The following is a 23054-nucleotide window of genomic DNA, read 5'->3' on the forward strand; positions in this document are numbered from 1 at the left end:
GTAGCGCTCGATGCTGCGTCTCCTTATAAGATGTCTATGGTTATAACGTTAGCAGTGAGTTTACAGTCTCACTGATTTAACTAAACCGCAAATAAAAGTTACGTTACTCAGCCAATAAACGTTAGCTTACATTCAAAACTTACCCTTCTTTGTGCAACTTCAAATGTCGAACGAAGTTGGAAGTTGTTGCGTCTCTGTCTGTAATCTTCGAACGAACCGCATGCTTTGCATACGGCAATTCGTTTTTTGTTGACCAAGTCATAGTTTTTATATCCGAACAAAACAATTTTTGGCATAACTTTTCCTCACTCGCGTGTTGTTTGAGAGCTCTTTTTTGTTGGTTTTCATGCAATTTGATTGGCTGAATGCTGTGTGACGAAAATAACATGGATGTAATTTGACTGGCTGTTGTTCTGACAGGTAGCGCGCACACTGTCATCGCACACACAGACAGATACGGAGCGCTCCTGAATAACTTTTTAATCGTTGGGTTTTGGGGAAAGTAGCAAGTCATGTCAAGTCAAAAGGCTCAAGTCCAAGTCAAGTCACAAGTCATGGATGTTAAAGTATAAGTCAAGTTGCAAGTCTTTTTAAATGTTGTCAAGTCAAGTCTAAAGTCATAAAATTCATGACTCGAGTCCAAGTCATGTGACTCGAGTCCACACCTCTGCCTGTTTGTAATTGGACGAAACGGCGTGGCGTAGTTGGTAGAGTGGCTGTGTCAGTAATCTGAGGGTTACTGGTTCAATCCCCACCTTCTACCATCCTAATCTTGTTCGTTGTGTCCTTGGGCAAGACACTTCACCCTTGCTCCTGATGGGTTCTGGTGAGCACCTTGCATGGCAACTCCCGCCGTCAGTGTGTGAAGGTGTGTGTGAATGGGCGAATGTGGAAATACTGTCAAAGCGCTTTGGGCTCCTTAAAAAGGGGTAGAAAAGCACTATACAAGTACAACCCATTTATCATTTCCATATGAGTTAGGAAATTGTGTTAAATGTAAATATAAACAGAATACAATGATTTGCAAATCCTTTTCAACCCATATTCAATTGAATGCACTACAAAGACAAGATAATTGATGTTCAAGCTCCTAAACTTAATCTTTTTTTTGCAAATAATAACTTAGAATTTCATGGCTGCAACACGTGCCAAAGTAGTTGGGAAAGGGCATGTTCACCACTGTGTTACATCACCTTTTCTTTTAAAAACACTCAATAAACGTTTGGGAACTGAGGAAACTAATTGTTGAAGCTTTGAAAGTGGAATTCTTTCCCATTCTTGTTTTATGTAGAGCTTCAGTAGTTCGCCGCTGTCGCATTTTACGCTTCATAATGCGCCACACATTTTCGATGAGAGACAGGTCTGGACTGCCGGCAGGCCAGGAAAGTACCCACACTCTTTTTTTAAGAAGCCACGCTGTTGTAACCCATGCTGAATGTGGCTTGGCATTGTCTTGCTGAAATAAGCAGGGGCTTCCATGAAAAAGACGGCGCTTATATGGCAGCATATGTTGTTCCAAAACCTGTATGTACCTTTCAGGATTAATGGTGGCTTCACATATGTGTAAGTTACCCATGCTTTGGGCACCAATGCACCCCCATACCATCACAGATGCTGGCTTTTGAACTTTGCGTCCATACCAGTCTGGATGGTTCGCTTTTCCTTTGGTCCGGATGACATGATGTCGAATATTTCCAAAAACAATTTGAAATGTGGACTCGTCAGACCACAGAACACTTTTCCACTTTGCATTAGTCCATCTTAGATGATCTCGGGCCCAGAGAAGCCGGCGGCGTTTCTGGATGTTGTTGATAAATGGCTTTTGCTTTGCATAGTAGAGCTTTAACTTGCACTTACAGATGTAGCGACAAACTGTATTTAGTGACAATGGTTTTCTGAAGGGTTCCTGAGCCCATGTGGTGATATCCCTTAGAGATTGATGTCAGTTTTTGATACAGTGCCGTCTGAGGGACCGGAGGTCACGGTCATTCAATGTTGGTTTCCGGTCATGCCGCTTACATGCAGTGATTTCTCCAGATTTTCTGAACCTTTTGATGATATTATGGACCGTAGATGATGAAATGCCTAAATTTCTTGCAATTGCACATTGAGAACCGTTGTTCTTAAACTGTTTGACTATTTGCTCACACAGTTGAGGACAAAGGGGTGCACCTCACCCCATCCTTTCTTGTGAAAGACTGAGCATTTTTTGGGAAGCTGTTTTTATACCCAATCGTGGCACCCACCTGTTCCCAATTAGCCTGCACACCTGTGGGATGTTCCAAATAAGTGTTTGATGAGCATTCCTCAAATTTATCAGTATTTATTGCCACCTTTCCCAACTTCTTTGTCACGTGTTGCTGGCATTCAATTCTAAAGTTCAATCAATCAATCAATGTTTACTTATATAGCCCTAAATCACTAGTGTCTCAAAGGGCTGCACAAACCACTATGACATCCTCGGTAGGCCCACATAAGGGCAAGGAAAACTCACACCCAGTGGGACATCGGTGACAGTAATGACCCAGTGGGACGTCGGTGACAATGATGACTATGAGAACCTTGGAGAGGAGGAAAGCAATGGATGTCGAGCGGGTCTAACATGATACTGTGAAAGTTCAATCCATAATGGATCCAACACAGTCGCGAGAGTCCAGTCCAAAGCGGATCCAACACAGCAGCGATAGTCCCGTTCACAGCGGAGCCAGCAGGAAACCATCCCGAGCGGAGGCGGATCAGCAGCGCAGAGATGTCCCCAGCCGATACACAGGCAAGCAGTACATGGCCACCGGATCGGACCGGACCCCCTCCACAAGAGAGAGTGGGACATAGGAGAAAAAGAAAAGAAACGGCAGATCAACTAGTCTAAAAAGGGAGTCTATTTAAAGGCTAGAGTATACAAATAAGTTTTAAGGTGAGACTTAAATGCTTCTACTGAGGTGGCATCGCGAACTGTTATTCCAGGGTATTCCAGAGTACTGGAGCCCGAACAGAAAACGCTCTATAGCCCGCAGACTTTTTTTGGGCTTTGGGAATCACTAATAAGCCGGAGTCCTTTGAACGCAGATTTCTTGCCGGGACATATGGTACAATACAATCGGCAAGATAGGATGGAGCTAGACCGTGTAGTATTTTATACGTAAGTAGTAAAACCTTAAAGTCACATCTTAAGTGCACAGGAAGCCAGTGCAGGTGAGCCAGTACAGGCGTAATGTGATCAAACTTTCTTGTTCTTGTCAAAAGTCTAGCAGCCGCATTTTGTACCAACTGTAATCTTTTAATGCTAGACATGGGGAGACCCGAAAATAATACGTTACAGTAGTTGAGGCGAGACGTAACAAACGAATGGATAATGATCTCAGCGTCTTTAGTGGACAGAATGGAGCGAATTTTAGCGATATTACGGAGATGAAAGAAGGCCGTTTTAGTAACGCTTTTATTGTCTGCCTCAAAGGAGAGAGTTGGGTCGAAGATAATACCGTGTCGCCTTGTTTAATTGTTTGGTTGTCAAATGTTAGAGTTGTATTATTAAATAGAGTTCGGTGTCTAGCAGGACCGATAATCAGCATTTCCGTTTTCCATTAAGACACGCCTCCAGCTGACTACAATCCGGCGTGTTGGTCAGCTTTATGGGCATGTAGAGTTGGGTGTCATCAGCATAACAGTGAAAGCTAACACCGTATTTGCGTATGATGTCACCTAGCGGCAGCATGTAGATGCTGAAGAGTGCAGGGCCAAGGACCGAACCCTGGGGAACTCCACAAGTTAATGATTATTTGCACACAAAAAAATGTCTATCAGTTTGAACATCAAATATGTTGTCTTTTTAGCATACTCAACTGAAAATGGGTTGGAAATGATTTGCAAATCATTGTATTCCGTTTATATGTACATCTAACACAATTTCCCCATTCATATGGAAATGAGGTTTGTACAATGTTTAAATACAAAGAAACACAAGTTTATTACATTTGAAAGAATATGCATTCAGGATTATTATGTATTATCAATATATCAATGGTTAATTTGGTATCAAAAAAATAATGGCAATAATATCGTTTAACGGCAATAATTTGTGGGCCAATATATCCATCCCTCCATCCATCCATCTTCTTCCGCTTATCTGAGGTCAGGTCGCGGGGGCAGCTGCCTAAGCAGGGAACCCCAGACTTTCCTCTCCCCAGCCTCTTCATTCAGCTCCAGCCGGGGGATCCCAAGGCGTTCTCAGGCCAGCCGGGAGACAGTCTTCCCAATGTGTCCTGGGTCTTCCCCATGGCCTCCTACCTGTCGGCTGTGCCCTAAACACCTCCTTAGGGAGGCCTTTGGGTGGCATCCTGACCAGATGCCCAAATAACTTCATCTGGCTCCTCTCGATGTGGAGGAGCAGCTGCTTTACTTTGAGCTCCTCCCGGATGGCAGAGCTTCTCACCCTATCTCTAAGGGAGAGCCGTGCCACCCGGCGGAGGAAACTAATTTTGGCCTCTTGTACCCGTGATCTTGTCCTTTCGGTCAAAACCCTCAGCTTAGGACCAAAGGTGAGGATGGGAACATAGATCCACCGGTAAATTGAGAGCGTTGCCTTCGGGCTCAGCTCCTTCTTCACCACGACGGATCGATACAGCATCCGCAATTCTGAAGACGCCGCACCGATCTGCCTGTCGATCTCACGGTCCACTCTTCCTTTACTCGTGAACAAGACTTCGAGGTATTTGAACTCCACATGGGGCAAGGTCTCCTCCCCAACCTGAAGATGGCACTCCACCCTTGTCCGGGCGGGAAACATGGACTCGGACTTGGAGGTGCTGATTCTCATCCCAGTCGCTTCACACTTGGCTGTGAACCGATCCAGTGAGAGCTGAAGTTCCTGGCCAGATGAAACCATCAGGACCACATCATCTTCAAAAAGCCGAGACCTAATCCTGCAACCACCAAACCGGATCGCCTCAACACCCTGACTGCACCTCGAAATTATGTCCATAAGAGTTGTGAACAGAATCAGTGACAACGGGCAGCATTTGCGCAGTCCAACACTCACTGGAAACAGTTCCGACTTAGTGCCGGCAATGCGGACCAAGGTCTGACACTGATCGTACAGGGAGCGGACCGCCACAATCAGACGGTCTGCTAGCCCATACTCTCTGAGCACTCCCCACAGGACTTCCTGGTTGACACGGTCGAATGCCTTCTCCAAGTCTACAAAGCACATGTGGACCGGTTGGGCAAACTTCCATGCACCCTCAGGACCCTGCCGAGAGTATAGAGATGGTCCACAGTTCCACGACCAGGACGAAAACTACACTGTTCCTCCTGAATCCGAGGTTCCACTATTCGCTCCGGTAGACCTGAATAGACCTTACCAGGAAGGCTGAGGAGTGTCATCCCACGATAGTTGGAACATACTCTCCGGTTCCCCTTCTTAAAGAGAGGAATCACTACCCCAGTATGCCAATCCAGAGGTACAGCCCCCTATGTCCACACGATGTTGCAGAGTCTTGTCAACCAAGTCAGCCCTACAGCATCTAGAGCAGGGGTGTCAAACGTACGGCCCGCGGGATGAGTTTGCTAAGTATACAAATTAACGTAAAATTTTTGAATGAAAGAAACAGCTCATCTACATGTGTCTACTGGATGTTGCAAAAGCAATTCTTTGTATCTCTGGATGATGGTACATATGTACAAATAAACCACATGATATTAGTACATCAATCGAGGAAAATGATCAAACTACATACATGGCCTACTGTAATTTGATTTTGATATTTTTTTATCTTGATAGATTGAAAATGCACACCATTGAATTGACTGATGAACATTATCACATCATTCATTCAGAAAATACAAATAATGACAAATAAAGATAAATACTATTAACCGCGACATGTAAGTGTAAAAGAACAACAACATTATGATTTGTACATTTTCAGAATGTTCTTCTTCCATTTTTAAACACAGAAAACAATCTGAGGTGTCTTTATTTTTAAGTTATCGTGCAGGGAGTAGATTTTTCTCCATGTGGCCCCCGATCTAAAATGAGTTTGACACCCCTGATCTAGAGCCTTAAAGAACTCCGGGTGGATCTCATTCACCCCAAGGGCCTTGCCACCAAGGAGCTTTTTAACTACCTCGGCAACCTCAGCCCCAGAAATAGGAGAACCCACCACAGATTCCCCAGGCACTGCTTCCTCATAGGAAGACGTGTTGGTGGGATTGAGGAGGTTTTCGCAGTATTCTCTCTTCCAATCAACAACATCCACAGTCGAGGTCAGCAGAACACCATCCTCATCATACACGGTTTTGACAATGCACTGCTTCCCCTTCCTGAAGCGGCGGATGGTGGTCCAGAATTTCTTCGAAGCCGTCCGGAAGTCGTTTTCAATGGCTTCTCCAAACTCTTCCCATGTCCGAGTTTTTGCCTCCACAACTGCTGAAGCCGTGCGTAATCCTATTTTTTTACTTGTTTGCATTTTATGATCGCACTCTACAATGGCATATTTATTTCAGTTAACCCTGTGTCTTTTGTGCATTATATTTTATTATAATACATTGCTTAATAGATTAATTTTGAAATGAATTCAAAGTTTGTTTAAAATCCATCAAACCAATTTCTACCGCTTGTTCCTTTTTAGGGATAAAAAATGTAATACAATATGTTTTGATCATCAGTAAATAATTGTGATTTTAATAATAATTGAAATAATCGTGTTTAATATTTTGGCCATAGTTGTGCAGCCTTATTTAGAATCATCACCCAAATAATCCCTTTCCTCTCATTATCTTGGCATTGTATGACCAAGATAACACCCAGAATTTCCCTACACCTGCACACAATAATTAAAACATGGTGACGCCAAACAGCGGTAGAGTATATGTAGTGATTTTTGGTCCAAAACATTTTTGCTTTATTAGCATTGAGATATTTTTTGCTACTATATGTTGAATATTTTTAACATGCAATTTCCAGCTCATGTCGTCATATATTATTATTGGTCTGTTTTTCAGTTTTTTTTTAAACATTTTTAGAGTGACAAATTCTACTGTGATTGTTTTTGTTTAATCCTTGTATTTTCTCATGTACAGAATGCAAACAATGTTATCTTGTGGTGTTTCATAGCTTTACAGATGTCTTTAATGTAGAGATTTGAACTGCTTTGGTCCGTTGATTGACCCCCAAGGCACAACACAAGGTATATTTTTAGGAAGGTAGATGTGTACAAAATAGATTACCATGAACCATTACCACTAATTAAATATCAGTATGATTGTCCACATAACTACTGTAAATTGTAACGAGCAGCCAGAACAATCATTGATTGTATTTATAGTTATAGAGTCACAACCAAAAATCCAAAGAAAAAGTAAAATACACTTGTGGAGTGATTTTTTTGATGCTCAGTATGCCAAGTTCTTACTTGCATGACGAAATGTATGGCAGCTACAGTATAAGACATCCTTAACACCACCCTGCATTGCAAAATTCAAAATTATATCGCCCTGACCTCAGGTTTAACTGACGTACACTATCTATATAGTACATGATCACATTTGGTCTTTCAAAATCCAGGATTTGTACTAGACGGCTTACTACAGCTCAATATTTGTATTCCTGCATGTTGAACTTCCTCCTGCTGAGAAGCAGGTCAGTCAGAGCATCTTATTCATCTCAAATGGGCCGAGTGTCGTCAGGATTTATTCCCTTGGTCCTCTGTCAGGATGCATAAATCTCAACGTTGCTGTCAAAACAGCGGGGCTGCCTTAGCTGAGAGCGTTAGTAAAATGAGCAGTTGGACAATTGTTTCCTCTGGAGCCTTTACAGTATCCTGTGATCTTGTGCTGCCTCTGGCCTCCACTTGACACAAGGACCTATTCCCCAGCTGTCTTAAGAATAATACTTGTCACTTGTCAGTTAATCAGGACAAAAAGTCGACATTAAACCGAGAAAACCCACCTTTCCCCCTCTTTCACCAGTATTGTCTGGAATGGTAAGTTCTATCCATCCATTTTCTACCGCTTATCCCTTTCGGGGTCGCAGGTGGCTGGAGCCTATCCCAGCTGAGCGAAAGGTGGGGTACACCCTGGACAAGTCACCACCTCATTGCAGGGCCAACACAGATAGACAACATTCACACTCACATTCACACAATAGGGCCAATTTTAATGTTGCCAATCAACTTATCCCCAGGTGCATGTCTTTGGATGTGGGAGGATGCCGGAGTACCTGGAGGGAACCCACACAGTCACAGGGAGAACATGCAAACTCCACACAGAAAGGAAGCCCTGCACTCCTCAATTATTGTCTGGGACTGGGAACCCAACAGAAAGTGTCGTTGATACTGTCACGTGATTGGTGTGTCTCTTTCATTGTTCAGTAAATACTGTTAATGGATTGGCTGTTAGTGTGTCCCTCCCAATGCTCAGTGACACGTCCTGTTTCCTTGGTTCCCAAAGCGCGAATGACTTCATTAAACAAATCTTGCTTCATAATTTCTGGTTTCTTCCGACCAAAAAATATCAATCATCAATCAATCAATGTTTACTTATATAGCCCTAAATCACTAGTGTCTCAAAGGGCTGCACAAACCACCACGACATCCTCGGTAGGCCCACATAAGGGCAAGGAAAACTCACACCCAGTGGGACATCGGTGACAATAATGACCCAGTGGGACGTCGGTGACAATGATGACTATGAGAACCTTAGAGAGGAGAAAAGCAATGGATGTCGAGCGGGTCTAACATGATACTGTGAAAGTTCAATCCACAATGGATCCAACACAGTCGCGAGAGTCCAGTCCAAAGCGGATCCAACACAGCAGCGAGAGTCCCGTTCACAGCGGAGCCAGCAGGAAACCATCCCAAGCGGAGGCGGATCAGCAGCGCAGAGATGTCCCCAGCCGATACACAGGCGAGCAGTACATGGCCACCGGATCGGACCGGACCCCCTCCACAAGGGAGAGTGGGACATAGAAGAAAAAGAAAAGAAACGGCAGATCAACTGGTCTAAAAAGGGAGTCTATTTAAAGGCTAGAGTATACAAATGAGTTTTAAGGTGAGACTTAAATGCTTCTACTGAGGTGGCATCGCGAACTGTTATTCCAGGGTATTCCAGAGTACTGGAGCCCGAACGGAAAACGCTCTATAGCCCGCAGACTTTTTTGGGGCTTTGGGAATCACTAATAAGCCGGAGTCCTTTGAACGCAGATTTCTTGCCGGGACATATGGTACAATACAATCGGCAAGATAGGATGGAGCTAGACCGTGTAGTATTTTATACGTAAGTAGTAAAACCTTAAAGTCACATCTTAAGTGCACAGGAAGCCAGTGCAGGTGAGCCAGTAGAGGCGTAATGTGATCAAACTTTCTTGTTCTTGTCAAAAGTCTAGCAGCCGCATTTTGTACCAACTGTAATCTTTTAATGCTAGACATGGGGAGACCCGAAAATAATACGTTACAGTAGTCGAGGCGAGACATAACAAATGCATGGATAATGATCTCAGCGTCTTTAGTGGACAGAATGGAGCAAATTTTAGCGATATTACGGAGATGAAAGAAGGCCGTTTTAGTACCGCTTTTAATGTGTGCCTCAAAGGAGAGAGTTGGGTCGAAGATAATACCCAGATTCTTTACCGTGTCGCCTTATTTAATTGTTTGGTTGTCAAATGTTAGAGTTGTATTATTAAATAGAGTTTGGTGTCTAGCAGGACCGATAATCAGCATTTCCGTTTTTTTGGCGTTGAGTTGCAAAAAGTTAGCGGACATCCATTGTTTAATTTCATTAAGACACGCCTCCAGCTGACTACAATCCGGCGTGTTGGTCAGCTTTAGGGGCATGTAGAGTTGGGTGTCATCAGCATAGCAGTGAAAGCTAATACCGTATTTGCGTATGATGTCACCTAGCGGCAGCATGTAGATGCTGAAGAGTGCAGGGCCAAGGACCGAACCCTGGGGAACTCCACACGTTACCTTAACGTAGTCCGAGGTCACATTGTTATGGGAGACACACTGCATCTTATCAGTAAGATAAGAGTTAAACCAAGACAGGGCTAAGTCTGACATACCAATTCGTGTTTTGATACGTTCTAATGAAATATTATGATCGACGGTATCGAAAGCAGCGCTAAGATCGAGGAGCAGCAACATAGATGACGCATCAGAATCCATCGTTGGCAATAGATCATTAGTCAGTTTTGCGAGGGCTGTCTCCGTGGAGTGATTTGCCCTGAAACCGGATTGAAAGGTTTCACATAGATTGTTAGACGCTAAGTGTTCATTTGACTGCTCCGCAACAATTTTTTCAAGGATTTTTGAAATAAAGGGAAGGTGAGACACCGGTCGGTAGTTTACCATGAGGTCAGGATCGAGGTTAGGTCTTTTAAGAATAGGATGAATAACCGCTTTTTTGAATGCTAGGGGAACAGTGCCCGAGGAGAGTGATAAGTTTATAATATTTAGCACTGATGGACCTAATAATACAAAGAGCTCCTTGATCAGTTTCCCAGGAAGAGGGTCAAGTAAACATGTTGTCTGTTTTATTCCATTTACACGTAACAATTCCTCTAATGTTATTTCCTCAAAACGAGAGAAACTATTGTGGAGGGCAGTATCCGCCGTATATACAATCGTGTCAGTGTTAATAGAACCCTGTTGTAGCTGGGACGCATTGTCTTTAATCTCTTTTCTAATGACTTCAATTTTCTTACTAAAGAATTGCATAAAGTCATCAGCTGAGTGGGTTGAGCTACTGGAAGGGGTCCCTTGTTGGGTTAGCGATGCTACCGTACTAAACAAAAAATTAGGATCATTTTTATTACGGTGGATGAGATTTGAGTAATATTTAGCTTTAGCTAAGGTAAGCATGCGTTTATAAGTTATTAAACCATCACTCCATGCTTGATGGTGTACCTCAAGTTTAGTCGTGCGCCATTTGCGTTCCAGCTTTCTACATAATAATTTCTGAGCTCTAGTTTCTTCTGTAAACCACGGTGTGCGCTTTTTTAGAGCCTTTTTTAACTTTAGCGGTGCTATGATATAAATGGTTACGTGCAGGGCGTCGTTAAAGTTGTTAGTGAGGTTATCAATAGAGCCCACATACTTTGGGAATGGTGCCATTACCGAGGGCAGTAGGTCAGCAAGAGTTGTCGTTGTGGCTGTATTAATGTTGCGGCTGCTATAGCAGTTATTATTATTATTAGTTTGACGAACATGCGTCTGAACCTCGAATTTTATAAGGTAATGATCGGACAATACTTTAGTATACGGGAGTATCGTAACTTTGGAAACGGTGATACCCCTGACCAGCACTAGGTCTATCGTATTACCGTTGCGATGCGTGGGTTCATTTATTATTTGTGTGAGACCACAGCTATCAATTACATTCTGGAGCGCTACGCACGGTGGGTCCGATGGGGTATTCATATGGATATTAAAGTCCCCCATTATGATTATATTATCGGCGTGTGTCACTAGATCAGCAACGAACTCTGAGAATTCATTGATAAAGTCCGAATATTCTATATATTTTTATATTTATATTTTTATATTTATATTTTATATATATATATATATATATATATATATATATATATATATATATATATATATATATATATATATATATATATATATATATATATTTATATATATATTTTATATTTATATTTGATATATATGGCGGCGCCCGGACGGGCTGCGTCCTCGAGGGGCTCTTGCTAAAGATGGAACATTTGGCAGAAATACCAGACAATTCTACAAACTTTATGGCTGGCTCACATTGTGGTCACTCTGTGATCACGTACGACCGCCAGACACTTCTGGATGTGGACATATCGGGCCGTTTTGGACTGATAGACGCGTGCGTGCTAAACGTGCTAACTAGCATGGGAATACGTCGGCGGCTACATCCAGCGGCCTGTGAAGCAGGGGAGTATAGTAGTAGCGGGGGCCGTCTACGGAGCAGACGCCAGCGGTGTGATCGGAAACGCGGATTCCGAGCGGGGCTAAAAACAAAGCAGAAGGCTAATCCCCACAGAACACCACTTCCCTCCATCCTGAAGACGGATTTAAATGGAAAATGCGAGACTACTGGTCTGGGTAAGGAGTCAGTTAAATTAGAACAAGTTTTTTCTGCTTTGAGTGTTTCAGAGTTGGACATGTGTTTTACTGAGGTTGCTAACTATGATGCGTGCAGTTTATCAAAGCAACAAACAAACAATCGGAAAATTCCCGTTACTGAGGTGGCTAACCATGATGCGTGCAGTTTATCAAAGCAACAAACAATCGGAAAATTCCCGTTACTGAGGTGGCTAACCATGATGCGTGCAGTTTATCAAAGCAACAATCAAACAATCGGAAAATTCCTGTCGTATCAATTCCTAGATATGGTCGTAACTGTACTAAATGCACTGGGCATAATAAACACAACATTATTAATATTGCTACCACGCATAATTTGATCAAAAACTCCCTAAAACAGCCCACTACCTATAATATAGGTTTTTTAAACATAAGATCAATGTCTCCTAAAACGTTGTTAGTTAATGATATTATCAGAGACAACAATCTTAACGTCATCGGTCTCAGCGAAACCTGGCTTAAACCAAACTACTTTTTTGCGCTAAATGAGGCATGTCCTCCTAACTTTACACATGCGCATATTGCCCGTCCGCTTAAAAGGGGTGGGGGGGTCGCACTTATATACAACGAAAACTTTAACCTTAGTCCTAACATAAATAATAAATATAAATCGTTTGAGGTGCTATCGAACGCATTTTATATTGATATCGATGGTGTTTATCACAATATATATTGATATCGTATAATCGGTCCAGCCCTACTTTGAGGGCAAAACCAAAGGATTCAAATGAGTAGTAGTATTCAGCAGTTTTTGTGTACTATTGACCTAGATTTGGTCAAACAAATGTGTGCCATAAATGACAAAAAGGAACTGGTTTACATATTGTGTTGATATTGTCCAACTGTTTGTAGCTTTCGCTATAAGTAAATTAAAAAAAATGTGAAGTTAATGCATATAATGCATATATTGGCCAATCTCACCCATGGATGATCGATATCAGAATCGACAGCATAAAACCATGATCGGTACAACGCTAATAAAATTTCACTATAGCATACAAAAAAAAACAAGATGGGGGGGCCACTTTGATACAATTAGTGCATCAAATATGCTTTAATCAATTGCATATAGGGTAAAACCATGACATTTAACGTTTGTGTTACAGATAAATTAAATCAGTGCAAAACCAAATAATGTACAATACCGGTATAATAATCAATAATATTTTATTTTGTTTTTAGAAAATGTTGAGGGCCAACAAAAATCTGCGGGCTGATAATACCAACGGGGCTGCACTTTGAACAGTACTTGTTTACACTTTACAAATATACAGAAAAGTGCAACAGTACCAGTTGAAATCGTCTCAATTATTGTTTTATTTTTATGAAATGAAAGCTCAATGAAAGCAAATCAGTATGCCTCTGTACCAAAGTGAAGGTTCAGCATTAAAAATGTGATTATAAATACATCCCTTGTTATTACACATGAAAATTGCAAACTAATTGAACACTGCATTAGATAAAAACAGAAGCATCTATTATGATCCAAAACAATATGAGCGAGATCAGCAATTGTCAATTTACAAACATACATTATCCCACAAAAGTGACTACACCACTCACTTTATCATTATATTACTGATTGTTACAGAGAAAAAAATAAATTAAAGCAGCAATAAGTAACTTTTCAACCTTAACATTTTTTCAGAATTTCTGGTATGATACTTGGAAATACAACTGGTTGAATGACACCTCTGTCATGACCTTAGGGGGTCTGTATCGCTTTTACTGACACTTAGCAACTTTGAGGAGGGTGGCAGAAACCCTGCCACACAAAAAAACTACAAATGTGCTGACTTGTTTTATGGCATACGTTACTCCCCCTTGCCTCATTCGTTAAACGTTGGAAGTTAGTACAAACGCCTGTGTGCCGCCAGAAAACTAAAAGAAGGGCCAACACAGATAGACAGACAAAATTCACACTCAAATTCACACACTAGGGCCAATTTAATGTTGCGGTGAGGAAAAATTATTAGCATTCCAGCATCTAACCTTTCAAGCTATTTTTGCTTTGCTAATTTTGCTTTGCTAATTTTGCAGCTGTAACCCTTAAGAGTCATATAACTTGCTTAAAGCAGCCCAGATTGCTGTCCGTTTTAAAAGCATTAAAATTGGCTGATTGTCATTGGTGAAAAATAACGGTGAGGAAAAAATATTAGCATTCCAGCATGCTAACCTTTCAAGCTATTTTTGCTTCGCTAATTTTGCAGCTGTAACCCTTAAGAGTCATAGAACTTGGTATTATCAAGCCCTCATTGGGGTCTTTCAGGCATTAGAGGGGCTGTCACGCCAAATGTCTTCCGGGGGGAAGGTTTTTGTAGGGGGGAAGGAATTTGGCGTGACAGCTCCCATTATAAACAATGTGAATATGTGTGGAGGCCTGCAACTCGTGACGTCACCCGCACATACTTCCGGTAAAGGCAGGGCTTTTCTATTAGCGACCAAAAGTTGCAAACTTTATCGTCGATGTTCTCTACTAAATCCTTTCAGCAAAAATATGGCAATATCGCGAAATGATCAAGTATGACACATAGAATGAACCTGCTATTCCCGTTTAAATAAGAACATCTCATTTCAGTAGGCCTTTAAGGGGGTGAACAAGGGGATGAGTTAAATGCAGAGGACACATTTCACCACACCTAGTGTGTGTGTGACAATCATTGGTACTTTAACTTAACACATGATAATACATGTATTATATCTTTAAAAACATATTTGAATCAGACATCTGTTAAGTCGAACATTTAGTTGTAGTTAAACTGTAACTGTAAACACATTCAGTATAACGCGTTCCAATACAATTTGTGATGCAAACATTATGGATGTTAAATACTGCACAACATTTGCAGTCATGGTTTGTACTCATTAGATACAAAAATCTGACATTTGACTTCGAAATTTACTCGCCCTTTCAATTGTACTAATACGGTTTATCAACGAATATGTTTTATCGAGTATGTGAATACTGTATTTCCTTGAATTGCCGCAGGGCATATAGTATGCGCCTGCCTTGAATTACTGCCAGGTCAAACTCGCTTCCCCAAATAATTAGCGCATGCTTAGTATTACCGCCTGGTCAAACTCGTGACGTCACGAGTGACACTTCCCCTGTCATCATTTTCAAAATGGAGGACGCTGATTTCAATACCAGTAATTTGAAATCGCATATAGGGAAGAAGATTAAAAGTTATCAGACATGTGATTTGACCACAATGAAAAAGACTGAAAAAATTTCCAGGTGTCTGGGGGACGAAGGCCCCCAGCCAGGTCCAGGCAACGCCCCCCAAAGCTCCTGGTTTTTCACCAATTTAACATGCTAAAATTAACAAAGACAGCACCATTTGAAGAAAATATTTTTGTGTTTAAAGACATGAAAACATCATTAATAAAACATAGTTACCCCAATTATCCTAATGAATCAGTGTATATGGTTAGGTCCCAACAGTATTTAGTCACTAATATTTACATCTTGTGTTCATTTCACATCCACAGGTGTCACATTGATCAGTGATATTATTATCAGTTTATTTACAGTATTACCACGTTACTTCAGTTCACTTCTTTTAAAAAGACAGAAATGTAGAAGTCAATATTGCCTCAAATATTTTAAAGTGGCAGGGAAGTTAACATCAACACGCATAAAAACGGAAACGGAAGTGAAATTTTCAAAGTAAACGGTTTCAAAAGCAAGAGTCTTCACTAAAGATGAAACAATAACAATTATAATAATAGACCGTAAAATTATTCTAAAACCGTGATTGATAACACAGAACAATTCCCATTATATATCAATAAAAGTTGTCTAAGTCTAAACTGATGGACCGGAGAAGCTCGCCAGCACTAGCTAGCTTAAATGCTAACACTAAAACAATACATTAACGTCTTTCTCCGATAAATAACGACATACCCCAATATGAGTGAGTATAACCACATAACTGTGTCAGCAATTATGACATTAAACTGCGCACGTTAAAGCAACATGACGCAGTAGCCCTGTGAGCTCAACACAGAGTGATCGATAGATCGATACTGTAGCAATGACAACCGGAAGTTGATTAACATGACGTCAACAAAAACGGAACGGACGCTCCCAGCAAACTTGTTTTTCGTTGTAAAAAATAACAACAAAAACTTTAACAAATAAAAACTAAAGATTTGCATATACAAACACTCAAATAAAAATTATTTTTATTTGAGTGAAAGCGTCCTTTCTCTCGAGAACCGACATCGTTTACATTTTACTTTTTTCTCCCCCGAGATTAAAAAAGACGGAATTCCGACTTTAGACGGAAAAATCACATGCCTGAGCTATTCAGTAGGATTTAAAGGCCTACTGAAACCCACTACTACCCACCACGCAGTCTGATAGTTTATATATCAATGATGAAATATTAACATTGCAACACATGCTAATACAGCCTTTTTAGTTAACTAAATAGCAATTTTAAATTTCCCGGGAGTTTTTTCTTGAAAACGTCGTGTAATGATGACGTGTACGCAAGACGTCACAGGTTTTTAGGAAGTATGAGCGCTGCGCACACACACAGCTAAATGTCGTCTGCTTTAACGGCAAAATTACACAGTATTTTGGAGAAATGTGTTGCTGAATCTTTTGCAATTTATTCAATTAATATTGGAGAAGTTAAAGTAGAAAGATGGAGTTGGGAAGCTTTAGCCTTTAGCCACACAAACACACAGTGATTCCTTGTTTAAATTCCACGGAGTTGAAACTTTACTATGGATCACAGCGGACATGGATCCCGACCACTTGTCAACCAGTAGGTTTCGGTGAGAAAATTGTGGTTAAAAAATCGCCACTTACCGGAGATCAGCTGAGCTTGCGCCTCCCGTACAGCTGCCGTCGACTCCCCTGAGACACTGCGCGTCAACACCCGGCTGTGGACAAACACCTCCGACTATCAGGTACTGTTAAACTCACTAAAACTCTAGCAATACAATAGAAAGATAAGGGATTTCCCAGATTTATCCTAGTAAATGTCTCTAAAAACATATGAATCCGTCTCAATGCAACGCGATTGCAATCGCTTTTTTTTTTCTAGTCTGTCGCTATTAATATCCTTAAACACAAATATTTCATTCTCGCCCAAATTAATGGGGAAATTGTCGTTTTCTCGGTCCGAATAGCACTTTTTGTTGGAGGCTCCCATTAAAAACAATGTGAATGTGTGAAGAGCCTCCACACGTGTGACGTCATCGTCTGCGACTTCCGGTAGAGGCAGGGCATTTCTCTTAGGACCAAAAGTTGCAAACTTCATCGTGGATGTTCTCTACTAAGTCCTTTCAGCAAAAATATGGCAATATCGCGAGATGATCAAGTATGACACATATAATGGACCTGCTATCCCCGTTTGAATAAAAACAATCTCATTTCAGTAGGCCTTTAAGGTCCAAGCCTACATCACACTGAATTTTTTACTGCATACCTTTGGTAAGTGCCGGAGTGAGAAAAGGTTTTAAATAATTAGCGCATGCTTACTTTTACCGCATGCCTTTGGTAAGCGCAGGAGTGAGAAGAGGTTTTAAATTAATTAACGCCCTGGCGGCAATTCAAGGAAATACGGTATGTTTTATCGAGTTTGTGACTGTCACTCTCAAGAGTCTGCGAGCCGACAAGGTCAGACGTTGAAATAATGCTAAACATTAATTCATAAGAGTTTATTAGTTTTTGTTTGAATTGAAAAATAATAAAATAAACGTTTCAGTTGTTAACTTGCAGTACTTTACCTCAGTAGAGAGTGAATCAATGCTGCGGCTCTCTTATGTTCATTGTGGAACATCCACTTCCTCTTCCCAACAACAGCTTCTGTCATTGGTCACTCTTTACCAAAGTCCTCTGTGATTGGACAATGGGCACCAAAACACGGAAATCAGTCGTCAAGCTTCAAAGCAGTATGGCAGCCTCCGTCAACAGTGCGTGTAAACCGTTAAATATTACGAGTTTTCAGAAGAAGACACGCAGCAAAATATTAAGCATACCCGGGACAAGACCCTCGGTACAAAACGGACAGCTCCTCGTATCCTCCGGTGTCACGTCGCTCGACTATCTGCTGGGTCAGTCTGTTGAGTTGTCATTTCAGTGAGCAGCATGCATAGCATAGTGTTGAGCTTTTGATTGATTGATTGATACTTTTATTAGTATATTGCACAGTTCAGTACATATTTCGTACAATTGACCACTAAATGGTAACACCCGAATAAGTTTTTCAACTTGTTTAAGTCGGGGTCCACATAAATCAATTCATGTTAAATGTGCTACCGTTACTTCAGCCTAACTTTAAACATGATCAAATGTTTGCCGTTTACGCATTAAAGGTGATGTCTGTCAGCTTTAACAACTATAAGGTTGGGTCAGTGTTTTCCTAGGACAGTAAAATAAAATAAAAATAATTCAATTATGAAAGGGACAAGCGGTAGGAAATTGATGGATGTTATTCTTAAACAATTTGCATAAGTTGCACATAGGTAAATTTAACTGAATTATTATTGTCTTTGCTATTAGGTCTATTTGATATACAAGACACACGATACATACAACACGTCTGACTGGTGCTTGCATAGATATTGAGTGATTATTGTCTTTGCTAATAGGTCTACTTTCTAGACCAGTGGTTCTCAACCTTTTTTCAGTGATGTACCCCCTGTGAACATTTTTTTAATTCAGGTACCCCCTAATCTGAGCAAAGCCTTTTTGATTGAAAAAAAGACATACAAAAGTAAAATACAGCACTATGTCATAATTTTCTGATTTATTAAATTATATTACAGTGCAAAATATTGCTCATTTCTAGTGGTCTTTCTTGAACTATTTGGAAAAAAAGATATAAAAACACCTAAAACCTTGTTGAAAAATAAACAAGTGATTCAATTATAAATAAAGATATCTACACATAGAATTAATCATCAACTTAAAGTGCCCTCTTTGAAGATTATAATCTGTTTTCATAAACTTAATTCTAAACATTTCTTCACAAAAAAAGAAATATTTAACATCAATATTTATGGAACATGTCCACAAAAAATCTAGCTGTCAACACTAAATATTGCATTGTTGCATTTCTTTTCACAGTTTATGAACTTACATTCATATTTTGTTGAAGTATTATTCAATAAATATACTTATTAAAGATTTTTTAATTGTTGCTATTTTTAGAATATTAAAAATAAAATCTCACGTACCCCTTGGCATATTTTCAAGTACCCCCAGGGGTACGCGTACCCCAATTTGAGAACCACTGTTCTAGACAAGCCACACAATACATACAACACTTCTGTCTGGGGCTTGCATAGAGGCAACGTACAGTACCACAGTTTCAGCTGGAAAACGCAGCCAGCATAGCATTTCCACGCATGTCAATGTCACTGTAATTTTTATTTTGACATCATATAGTAAAATCTACGGAGCTTCTAAACCAGGGTTCTCAAACATGCGGCCCGCGAGAGATGTTATTTTGCGGCCCCCATCTTAATATGAAAGTTTAATGTTAGTGCGGGTAGCAAGTTTTTATCTGAATGGCCCTTGACAGCGTTGTGTGCGGAGCTGAAGTAATCTACCAATAACGGTGTGGTATATGCCCCCAAACTCCACCCCCCACCACCCTCCCCCCCACCCCACACCTCTCCCCACTGGCTCGAGACGGAGACCATTTTTGTTATTTGGGTCCAAAATGGCTCTTTCAACGTTCTGGGTTGCCTACCCCTGCGTTAGTGGAAAAATGGCAAATGAGTGAAAGAGACAGAAACGTTGCCATGGACACGAGGGTTTTCTTACGTGCCTGGCTGCTGTCACACCGCGACACCTGTCTGTCAGTAATAACAGTCCCCGATAACCTGCACAAATTCAAGCCGTTGTTTTTATTTATTTTTTTTTATTGTTTAATTTGCATTGCCTCACACAATGAACACTACATATATTTCTATAAGACTTTTTCGCGATTGCTATCCCAGTACTTCCCCGCCGACCGCCGTGTTGCTGTAGGGAAGAAAAGCGAAACGACACACATTGTGGAAATAACATTATTCTCCGTGCGTCGGCTAAATAAAAATATATTCCACAACCCCAAACATGTCTTTTTCAAAGCCTGCAGTTAAGAGAAAGGTTAGTGATGAGCAAAGACAATTCCAGGAAAAATGTGAGATGCAATATATCTTTGTTGAGCACAGGGGCACCCCGACGTGTCTTATTTGGACAGATAAAGTTGCAATGCACAAGGAATACATTTTGAAACGTCATTATACAACTAGACATGCTGAGGATTATGCAAAATTTTATTTAAGAATATTTTCTAGCGGCCCAGCCTCACTTATACTCTGTGTCCAGTGGCCCCCAGGTAAATTGAGTTTGAGACCCCTGCCCTGTAGGACATGAGGGAAAATATTTTTTTAGATATGTATCTCGTGCGCACGAGAAACTATCTCGTGCTTACGCAAAAGTTTCTCCTGCGCACAAGACATATGGGAGACTTGGTGACGTTATTTTATTAGATATGTTTCTTTTGCTGGCGGGAAAACATCTCGAGCGCACGAGAAACTTTGGGGGAGTACAAGATAGTTTAGATACATATCTAAAACAAATAATCCCCCATGTCCCTTTCGGGCAGGGGTAGGGAACCTATGGCTCTAGAGCCAGATGTGGCTCTTTTGATGACTGCATCTGACTCTTAGATAAATCTTATCTGGCATTGCTTAACATAATAAGTAATGAATAATTCCGCTGATAATCACAGTGTTAAAAATAAAGTTCAAAAGATAAGACATTCTCATGCACGTTAATCCAACCATCCATTTTCTATTGCGCCTGTTCAAGAAGTCGCATTAATGGTGAGAAGTAATATATATATTATTGGTTAGCTTTAGAATAAGTGAATTATATTGTGAAGTGAATTATATTTACATAGCGCTTTTTCTCTTGTGACTCAAAGCGCTTTACATTGTGAAACCCAATATCTAAGTTACATTTAAACCAGTGTGGGTGGTACTGGAAGCAGGTGGGTAAAGTGTCTTGCCCAAGGACACAACGGCAGTGACTAGGATGGCGGAAGCGGGGATCAAACCTGGAACCCTCAAGTTGCTGGCACGGCCACTCTACCATCCGAGATGTACCGCCCCAATAACAACGTTATTAAAAAGAATAAGAGACTTTTTATTCTCTAAAAATGTGGGCTTACTTAAAAATGCACGCATTTAATTGTATTCAGTGTTAAAAAAATATATGGCTCTCACTGATATACATTTTAAAATATTTGGCTTTCATGGCTCTCTCGGCCAAAAAGGTTGCTTTAGGGGCTCTTTAAAAATCTGTATTAAGTGAACTATTATTTAAACAAATGTTGTTGTGGGAATATTTGTCATATTTCAACGCAGTACTTGTCACCTGTCTTCGTATTAGACACGTTTGTCCTTGCAGATATGTTTTTTTTCATGACCTATACGGATTTTTAGTAGTCAAATAGGCCGATCAGAGATAATTTGAGCCGATATTCATTTGCAGTAAAAGTTATTCAAACATGAATAATGTACATCAGTAAGCAGCTGGACAAGGCTCAATCAAACAATCAAAGTTTATTTATATAGCCCTTAATCACAGGTGTCTCAAAGGGCTGCACAAGCCACAACGACATCCTCGGCTCAGAGCCAACATCGGGCTTTAAGTTGTTAGTTTTATAATATAATTCTTAGTGACACATCGAACCACTATAGAAATAATGTTTAATGCGGTGCTAATTTGGTTAATTTAGCATCAAACAACATCAGGGGATATCACAAACACCTTTATTATGTGTGTCTAAGAGGGGCATCAACATTAACATTTTAAAATATGTAAAATCTGGGAAAATTTTGTTAAAATATGGGATTTGTCTACACCAGAATAATTCACCATCTTCTAATTGTTATACAGTTTTGTAGCAGTTTATGAATTTATTACATCGTAGGGTTTTCTCATGAGGAAGTCTGAAGTATTGCAAACATTTAAATTAAATCTATTCTGGGCTCCTTCATGTAGCTTAAAGCTGAGACATGTTTCAAGCTGGCATACATACAGTATCTCCCTGGATGTTACAGAAAGTGTGAGAATGTGTGAGCTGCTGCCTCTTCTGCTTGACTTATGCAAAAATACACCTATTTGTAAAAATATTTACACAAAGTTGTTTTTTTTGGCAGATCTTTTTTGTCATCGTCATGTTGATCCATCTTTTTTGTCATTGTCATGTCGATCCATCGCTGTCACATTGTTATTGAATCACGTAACATGAAACTCGCTGCGCTCCTTAAATGAGCCTACACTTTTGAGTGCTGTGGACAGAGGAAACTGTTGCAGTAGCGAAAACAAACAAAAGAAATCAGTAAGACTCCAGGAAAAAAGAACAACAACTGGATTTACTGCCAAAAAATGGAAGTTTTAAAAGCTAACCAGAAGCTATATATACTGTGTACAAGTGGATGGAAAATAATTCAGGGGTCGCGAGGCATGTATGGTTGCGTCGGTGCTTCGATGAATTGGTATTTTATGTGTATACATTGTATCTGCTAATATAGGTACGTTGTACCAGTTATTGTAAAAAAAAAAAAGACGATATATGTTAACATGTCAAATATCGACACCGATAATCGGTTGATCTCTATTATAAACTCTTGAATGATTTAGCCACGTAATATGTTGGAGTAAAGCGTATGTGTACAATAATACAATAGATAAACACATTCCTCTAAATATTTGATTTAGGGACCACATTGGATACCAAAAGGGAAATCAGCTAATTATGAAATTAAAATGCCTTTAATTATATGTCACACTAAACTTCTTTCTCTTAAACAGGTGGTGGTCTTGCAGTTGGAACGGTGCTTCTCATTGGTAAGAGGTGTTTTTATGGTTTGTTCTCATGACCCTAATTCTTTCTTGTTGAATAT

At 40.4% G+C, this 23054-nt stretch overlaps 2 protein-coding genes across 5 annotated transcripts in view; one reads left to right on the forward strand and one right to left on the reverse strand.

Annotated features, from left to right (window-relative positions):
- Positions 1-18025, reverse strand: part of immp1l (inner mitochondrial membrane peptidase subunit 1) — a 53738-nt gene extending 35713 nt beyond the window's left edge. Inside the window, exons 1-2 of one of the 3 annotated variants that reach the window (XM_061880384.1) lie at positions 17874-18025; positions 16951-17024 (exon numbers count right to left, since the gene is read on the reverse strand). The gene's annotated coding sequence lies outside the window, so the exon portion shown is untranslated. The remainder of the gene's footprint in view (positions 1-16950; positions 17025-17873) is intronic. The other 2 variants (XM_061880377.1, XM_061880391.1) reach the window with 2 other exon arrangements.
- The window catches only part of elp4 (elongator acetyltransferase complex subunit 4), a 159475-nt gene continuing 154401 nt past the window's right edge, over positions 17981-23054 (forward strand). For both annotated transcript variants that reach the window (XM_061880366.1, XM_061880357.1), the window contains exons 1-2: positions 17981-18200; positions 22963-22998. In XM_061880366.1, the coding sequence (XP_061736350.1) occupies positions 17996-18200; positions 22963-22998 (241 nt within the window). In that variant the 5' untranslated portion in view covers positions 17981-17995. The remainder of the gene's footprint in view (positions 18201-22962; positions 22999-23054) is intronic.

Source organism: Nerophis ophidion, linkage group LG02 (assembly GCF_033978795.1).
Source record: "Nerophis ophidion isolate RoL-2023_Sa linkage group LG02, RoL_Noph_v1.0, whole genome shotgun sequence".
NCBI lineage: Eukaryota > Metazoa > Chordata > Actinopteri > Syngnathiformes > Syngnathidae > Nerophis > Nerophis ophidion.